Below are 7609 nucleotides of genomic sequence, written 5' to 3' on the forward strand. Positions count from 1 at the left end.
TCATGCATCCCTACTGGTGGACTGCCAGAGTGCCCTGTGCTTCCCTTTCAGCCTCTGCACCTTTGTTTCCTTCTCAGGGAATCGGGTAAGAGATCAAAGGCAGAGATAACATGCAGAGTGCTTTGCCCACCTGTATTTTCTGGAGAAGTGCCTCCAGATGTCTTGGCACAAGTTTTCCCTAATGATTTTGCAGTGCTTTGCATATGGCTGCAGACTAGCACTGTAGGCCAACTTTGAACACACAACATAAAGTTAATGTAGGTGCCCTGCTCACAAAGAAGCAAAACTGCTTCTGACAGATTCTTGGAGATAGCAGGCAAAGTATTCACAGGTAGACCAGTAATCATAGAAAGAAAAATTGTGCTCACCCAACTAGTGAAGGGGCTCTATGGCTACACAGCACTCCGTCACAGGAAGCAGCCTTGGTTCAAGAGACATTCTCTTGTCCTGGTTTTATGTTTTTTGGTCAGTATTCCACAGCATCACATCTCGCAGTGTGCTGGAGTTAAAAGGTTAGTACTGCCATTCTGTGGCTTGTCAACATTTCTGGTTTCCTGGTCTCAGAAGACAAGAGGACTTTGTTGTTCCATTTCCATTTGAACAAATAGATAAGACCTTCCCTCTGCATCTTTATTCTAGGCACATCCTATGTGGCTCTAGAATGGTTGCGTTTGTTGTACTGTTTGGCCCAGACTATAAGGTCCCTCTGTTGTGCTGATCTCTCACAGCATCACCTGCTGGCTGCCCAGGGCCCCTCTCTGGGTGGCCACCAGTGAGTCACATCCTGCCCTCAGGCACAGCCCCTGTCCCTGCCACAGGGCTGGGGGCTTTGGGGCACAGGCAAGCAGGCACCACGAGAAGAATGCTGCTGCTGCTGCTGCCACTTCTGGCCCTGGCTGAAGCCTAGTTGCATCCATTCCCCTCCCCATGGGAAGCAGCAGCAGGAGGCTGTCCTGCATGCACCTGCAGGCAGCAGGCTGGCAGTGCTTGCTGCCTTTTCTCTCCTTCTGATACACGGACATGCACAAGTGCTGCTGCAACAGAGTCCACCATCTGTTACCAGAACGAGATCCAGAACTGTGAATATTGAGTACAAAGCCGAGGGCATAGATGACTTTCAGAATGCCTACATCTACTGGTACTGACAGCTGCCTGCCAGAGCTCCTGAACAGCTCCTTTCTGTGACAGCAGAATTACAAGTTTCCTATGATTTTGAATCCGATAGGAGCAAATATTTGTCTTATAAAAGTGAGAATAAAATCTGCACTCTCTCAGTTAACAGCACACAGGATGGAGATGAAAGTACCTACTGCTGTGCCTACTGGGAGTCTCATAGTGGGAGCAGCCTGCAGGCAGACCTTACAGAAAGCTGGCTGCAGCCTGAGCGGCACACTTTGATACAAGTGCCGAGAAACACAGCTGCCTTCCTGCCCCCATCTCTCAGCCTTCAATGCGTCCCCACAGGCTTAAGCAGAGGAAGGAATTCCAAGACGAAAGCCAAGACACTTACGTGGCACTGTCTGTGTCACTATTCTGTGCAGTCTGAATCCATCGTTTCCTCTCCCTACCAGCAGCCGTCCTGCCCCTAATGTTCACTTTTTCAATGCTGGAATGGCGGCACTAAAGGACTTGATGCAAAATGATGGATCTGCCACAAGAAAACTGGCAGTAGGAGTTTACAGAACATGTCCTGATGTGAGGTCTGTAGTGCATGCTGCAGTCGACAAAGACCTGGAGAAGATCCAGAGCAGATTCACTCTCTTAGTCAGAGATGGGGGAACATAACTCTGGAAAGAACATGCGGTGGTAGGGGTGCTGTTTGTGGAGACAAACAACATCCAGGGTTGGTGCAGATGGCTGAGGAGGCCCATGGAGTTGTTCCAGGCATAAGGAAGTCAGGAGTTCACCATCAACTAGTCAATTTGTGCTACAAAAGCAGGCAGCACTTTCTAGGCAGGGTTGATGAAAGATGCTTCTTGGACAGACCTGGGGGTCTGAGGAGAGCAGGGTGACCTGGGGAAGGGCACAGCTGAACAACCCTGCTTTCTACGTGTGTGCTTAACAAGATTTATGGGTAAGATGAAATGGGATGTAGCAGATAGATAGATAGATAGGTGCACACAAAATAGTTGCTGGATTGAATATTTTAGGTCTTCTCTACAGTGAGAGAATTGAGTCAGATGGGGGCCCGCATTTTGAAAGTTGCAAATACTTGGCCAAAGATCTTGGGCCAAAGATCTTGGCATCGAGTGGACTTATCTCACATTCCCTTGCATGCACCAGCTGCTGGTAAAATCCAACAGTACAGCGGGTTGTTGAAAATGAAGTTGAAGGCAATGGGGGAAGGAACATTAAAGCAGTGGGAGAAGCATTTGGCAGAAGCCACCTGCTTGGCCAGTGCTCAAGATCTATGAGCCTAGAACCGGTGCAGTGGAAATGCTGATACCACGAGGTATCTTACTGTGAAGACTGTATGGGAGCTGCTGAATCACAGCCTGAACCTCTGGTCGATCACCTGAGGCGAGCGCTGATCAGCCCTGGGAACACAGTGAAGGCAATGCGCTGTGCTGCTGGAAGGGATGGAGCCTGGCTGCGCCTCTCCTGGACCCCATTTAAGAGCTGATTGCCAGTGGGGAAGGGTCTCTTTTGGAGATCCCTCCTTTGGAGCTTTCCAGTGAGCCCAGGATAAGGGTAAGCCCTTTGTCTATTCTTTTTGGCGTAATAACCTGCTTAGCCAAACTCTCTTGTATGTTTCTTAATTATAACACCTGGATCATCATTGATTATACAAAAGACTAAAGAGATTAAATGAGAACTTAAGTCACAGAAAAGCATTCCAACTCACTGCTCCATCAGAACATTGTTTATTGGAAGAGTCACAGAACAACTTTTATTTATATATTTTGTAAATAATATAATAAAATATATTTATTTCTATTTAATTGAGGCATATGTAAATAATATAATATAATGTATTAATTTATATTTAATTAAGGCATATAACTTCAGAATTAACTTAAATCCTTATCATACAAAAGGTCTGCTGGTGGTGGCTTCAGAAGGACCTTTCCTAGCGAAACTTCTTGGCTCTGAACTGCTCCAGCTCTCTGGCCGTTAGTTCCCTCCTTGGTGTGTGTAACTGCCCTGCTCTGATGCCGTGTGGATGCAGGAGGCGCAGACGCGGCGCTGTGTGCAGAGGCACCGGCAGTCGGTGTGGCCAAAGCACTGCTTGCACCCGGGTGAGAAGGTTCTGTAGCTGCCTTGGGAGCAGCGACAGCAAGCGGAGCGGTGCTGGAAGGATTTGCCGCAGCAGGGCTCGCAGGGCCTGGAAGCCCAGAAGTCCATGACCAGCGGCCGTTCCAGGAGCGTTAAGTGAGGAGCGGGCTGTGGATGGAGCTGCAGAATCCCCAGTCCCAACAGGATGGGGACAGCTGTGGGAGGACGTCACCCCGAGTGCAGGAGGACTGGAGGCAGCAGCAGAGCTCCCCACAGCTGGAGCGCTTCCAGATGAGACGCTGGGATTTGCAAGGACAAGCGGGCAGCACCGCTGCTGCTGTTGGCTGGAGAGCCTGCAGTGAGGAAATGGATAGGAAGGCTGAGGATGGGTGCACCTGCCATACTGAAACACTGTTGCATTTCAGTGCTGCAGAAGAACGCTTATCAGCGCCTGTTTAACTGCTGGTTCCTTATGCAGAAACTTACTTGGGAACCCAGTGCTTGGGACTTACTGTCCTCCCAATCCAAGAGAAGGTAATGGTGGAGTGACCACTTTCTCTCTCCAAAGTAGCTGAAAAACTTTCAAAATACATCTGTGAAAACTACATTCCAACACAGGCAAGTGTCTTTCAATCCACGCTTAAAGCAAAAACCCACGTGGGCCGACCAACTGAATGCAACTGAGAAACTGATCCAAACGCTGGCCACGAGCAATGGCTACTTTAAACAAAATGCTCTCAGGCTACTGTCTGCAAACACCCTAGAAGCAGGAATCTGTTGACTGACAGGCAAAAAGTAATTGCAATCACCAAAACCCCTGGAGCTCTCATTCTCCTCTCCCTTGTTCTAGTTTGTTTCATGACTCTATCTGTATCTGCTTTGGCTCAGTCTGCTGAGTGCAGAACAATCATCTGTGCTGAAGTCTGAACCCTGAGCTCTGCCTAAATGGGAATCCTAAGAAAACCTTCACTTAAGAGAAAAGCAATATCAGGAACAGAAGTGCTTTATCTTTCCTTAACACTTACCATCGATGCTGTTCTCCAGGCATTTAAAGCCTTCAGCTCCTGCAGCCTGTTTCTCCATTGTTGCACATACTGATGGACAGCGTTTATCTAAACGTGGGAAAACACAAACATGCTTTTGTTAAGCATGGCTTTTGTTTTTTTCTTATTTGGGTCCCTTTCCCCCCCTTTCCCCCCCTTTGCCTTCTTTAAAAGGGGGAACAAGAGTGATCTGAGCTACTGCAAGGAAATTTCAGACTGGACAATTCAGGTTTTGCCCCACTTTATGAGCAGAAACTCCTGCTTTGGATAATACGTTTTGTACCTGCATCATTGGTGAGGCCTGTGCCACGCAGTTATCAGAAAGGGGCAGGGAGAATCATAGACCTGTTTGAGTCAGAAGGGACCTTTAAAGCCATCTGACCCAATTCCCCTGCAGTGAACAGGGTCACCTATGGCCACATCAGGTTGCTCAGTAATGGCAAAGCCTTCAGGCCAGCAGCTCCTGCTGTTTTCTACTCCCTGCACAGAAAAGTGAACGTATGAGGGCACTGGTATTCACTGAGTCAAGAGCGGCCACCTGAAGAACAGGAACCACTGCTACCCTGAGCGTGTCCACAGAAAGCTCAGTTGTTCTGAATACTTACATAGTATCCTGTGCTCTCCATTGCACTGCAGTTATAATACGCCAGGTGCAGCTCCTCAGGGGAGATCTCTGGAAAGCTTGCAGGGAGGCAAACAATCAGCATGCTCCAAAGGGAATACAACAAAAATACAAAATTGCCCTCTGGAGTTACACAAGAAACTGCCAATGCGACCACTTTCCTGAAAAAATGAAAATGTAAACGAATGGCAAAGCTGACTGCATTCCAAATGCCTGCAGGAGCTGAGTGCTGGGCATTTGCATTTCTGCTTCCTTAATTTTCCTGAGAGGAGCTTGCTCCACAAACATCACTCAGCTGATCTCCAAATGTCATCTCCTCAGGAGGCTTTGGGTAACAGAACTGCACCCACAGCACTGCTGCTGCTGCTGCCGTGGGCTGTAACTGTCCTTTGCTGGGTTTTTCCTTGTCACCTGGACTTGAAGCACTGAAGATGACTCATTAGTCCTTAATAAAATACAGCCATTACCAAAATCAACATGTAGAACAATATTAACAGATAATTACCACCCAGCTACTCATCTGGAACTTGTTTTATTTTCTCACTTCAGAGAAATCACAAGTACAGATTCATCAGTTTTACAAGTACTTTAAATATCAAAGTGATAATGAGCACTGGAAGTGAATTGCAGAGTCAATTAGCTTCTAATTCAGCTTCTAATTACTGGAGGTGGGCTTGGCAGCCAAAGAGCCAATCCAGTTCCTAGCTATACTAGAAAACTTGCACTTAGCCAGCTGGGCCTTGCCTGGAACTTGCCACTCATTTACTCCTAAGACACAGAAACATCGTGTTGAATGCTGAACTTGAGTAGAGTTTATTCCAGCTATCCCCAGAAATCTCTTCTTTTTATGCTTTTATTTGCTTTTTGTTTTTAGAAAAGAAAAAGAAAAAAAAAGAAAAAAAAAGCCTGAGGAAAAGGGAGAGGCTTTTTTTTTTTTTTTTTCTTTTCAGAATCCTTCCTGCAGTAAAGACTTGGGAGAAGTTGCAGCTGTGCTGCACAGTTCTCTGATCAATGGAAAGAAGACGCCTGCATGTTTTATGTTCCTGATTTCCTAGAACTTCTCAAAAATGTAATTAACATACGGTAATGAAACACTGCTTGGTAACTGGGTGTCTGTGCTCTACATTCGTGTTCCTGTGGCTCCTGACAAGTGTCTGTCAAAATGAGGAAGGAAGAAGAGCATCTTGTACAGATGCTATTTATGATTTAATACTTACTACTGTCACAGGCACATTGAAATCTGCTGGAGAATGCAAAAGCAGCTGCATTCCACCATTTCAGAAGCAGATTGTTTATCAGACACCTGGTTTGAAGCCCAGTAACTCTGCAAATCATCTGTGTGTGTCTTGGAAAACAGGGAATGAGATAGACGACACCAAGCTTTTCTCTGCAGGTTAGAGCAACTGTGAGGTTTAACAAAACTGCTCACTTTGTATTCACAGAGTAAATGAGAATCAATTCACCAAGAGCAAAAATGAGCTCAGGGAGTAAGGACAGCAATATTAATATTTATTCAGTGCATCCTGTGGAGCTGTGTTGACTTTTCTGGACTGGGAGCAAATAAGAAAATTCATTGCATGGTTGCATTAGATGCCTGGAGCAGAAGCAATCATTTTCCATCCCAGTGCTGCCCAGAAGACTAATTCAGTAAGTGGAAAGCTGCAGGAGACTTCCTTAGAGTAACTCCCCCAGGCTGAGACATGAGTCAGGACAAGGCATGCAGTGATGTCACTGCCTGCATTGCCTCATGGCAGCACGTGGCAGCCACCTTTGGTACCCATTGCCATCCCTGGCCATTTAATGCCGCCTTGTGAAAACCGAAATTCTCCTTGGAACTCGTACATCCAAGGTGAGACATAGTGCCCTAGATCGTAATAAATCACTCGGGCACTGATGTGATACAATTCCAGTTTTACTGTGCTATCAGTTCTTGCCTAGGATAAAGCATGGCAAGGTGGCTTTTTTCCTATCACACAGGACAAGCTGCAACCCTGAGAATTTGGCAATGAAGAGGAGCTGTCTGTGTCTCATTGGTGTATCAGTCACTGCAACACTCTCAAGTCAGAGAAAGCATTTTTAATTTCTGCTTAGTGGAGCCACACCACATTTTCAGTATAGGCTGGGATTCCTTTATAAAGAATTTAAGCCTTTCCATAAACAAACTTTTCCTGCTTAATAGTCTTTAGCCCACAGATGGCCCTGCCTGTAAAGCACAGAGAAAAACAGGCACCAGCATGCCTGAGGATATCCAGTGCCATGCACAGTGACTGCTCCTTTGTGTATGTATGCTTAAATCATGGCAGGCACCAGACTCCTCTAAGTCACCCAGTATTGCCTTTAAACACTATCCCAAAGGTCTGGGCCCTTGGGCACTGCCACAGTGGAAAAGGTAAAATTACTGTAACAGCTGGTGATAATCTAGCTTCCCCAGATTCACCTCAGATCGTGTTTAATCTGTGGTGCCACTGGTCACTGCTTTGCTTTGCCTGGGTAATAGGTCATTTCTGAAAGGGTTAAAAAATGGTGAATGAACCCCAGGTGCCCTATCTTTACTCAAAGGCACCGTCTTCTCATTTTGACAGATACACAAAGCTGAAACTTGGTTCTACTTCCCACCTACAGATTTCCACGCAGGAGAGCCACATTTGAGGGATATGGGGGGGGCAGGGGGGACATGGGGGGATTTAAGGAGGGTATGGGGGGGGTTGAGAGGGAAAGGGGGGATGGG

The 7609-nt window shown here is 46.7% G+C and overlaps 1 protein-coding gene and 1 pseudogene across 3 annotated transcripts; one reads left to right on the forward strand and one right to left on the reverse strand.

The window, feature by feature from the left end:
• The first annotated feature begins 619 nt into the window (after positions 1-619).
• On the forward strand, positions 620-2628 carry LOC122167563 (annotated as a pseudogene).
• A 314-nt stretch (positions 2629-2942) lies between these two features.
• On the reverse strand, positions 2943-7568 carry LOC122167564 (nucleoporin NUP42-like). 3 transcript variants are annotated; one of them, XM_042832241.1, is made up of 4 exons: positions 4865-5117; positions 4242-4328; positions 3703-3795; positions 2943-3569 (listed from the first exon to the last, which is right to left on the reverse strand). In XM_042832241.1, exons 1-4 carry the CDS (start codon positions 4964-4966, stop codon positions 3369-3371), a joined length of 483 nt encoding a protein of 160 aa, XP_042688175.1. In that variant the 5' UTR covers positions 4967-5117; the 3' UTR covers positions 2943-3368. The 3 variants fall into 3 exon arrangements, 2 of the variants coding, with proteins under 2 accessions (XP_042688175.1, XP_042688174.1); XR_006171053.1 differs by having other exon boundaries at positions 2943-3787; positions 4865-7564; XM_042832240.1 differs by having other exon boundaries at positions 3703-3787; positions 4242-7568.
• Between the last annotated feature and the right edge of the window lie 41 nt (positions 7569-7609).

The sequence above is a fragment of the Centrocercus urophasianus genome, unplaced genomic scaffold (genome assembly GCF_019232065.1).
Source record: "Centrocercus urophasianus isolate 14NV4802_14NV808 unplaced genomic scaffold, USGS_Curo_1.0 seq_377, whole genome shotgun sequence".
NCBI lineage: Eukaryota > Metazoa > Chordata > Aves > Galliformes > Phasianidae > Centrocercus > Centrocercus urophasianus.

Excerpts from the sequence above, each read along its gene's own strand:
- LOC122167564 (XM_042832240.1), bottom strand. The coding sequence starts at position 4,299 with ATGGAGAAACAGGCTGCAGGAGCTGAAGGCTTTAAATGCCTGGAGAAC. Across the intron at positions 3,788-4,241 it reads CCTGGAGAACAGCATCGATG|CTACTTTGGAGAGAGAAAGT; the intron begins GTAAGTGTTAAG and ends AAAGTTTTTCAG. Across the intron at positions 3,570-3,702 it reads CCCAAGCACTGGGTTCCCAA|GCTCTCCAGCCAACAGCAGC; the intron begins GTAAGTTTCTGC and ends TCCTCACTGCAG.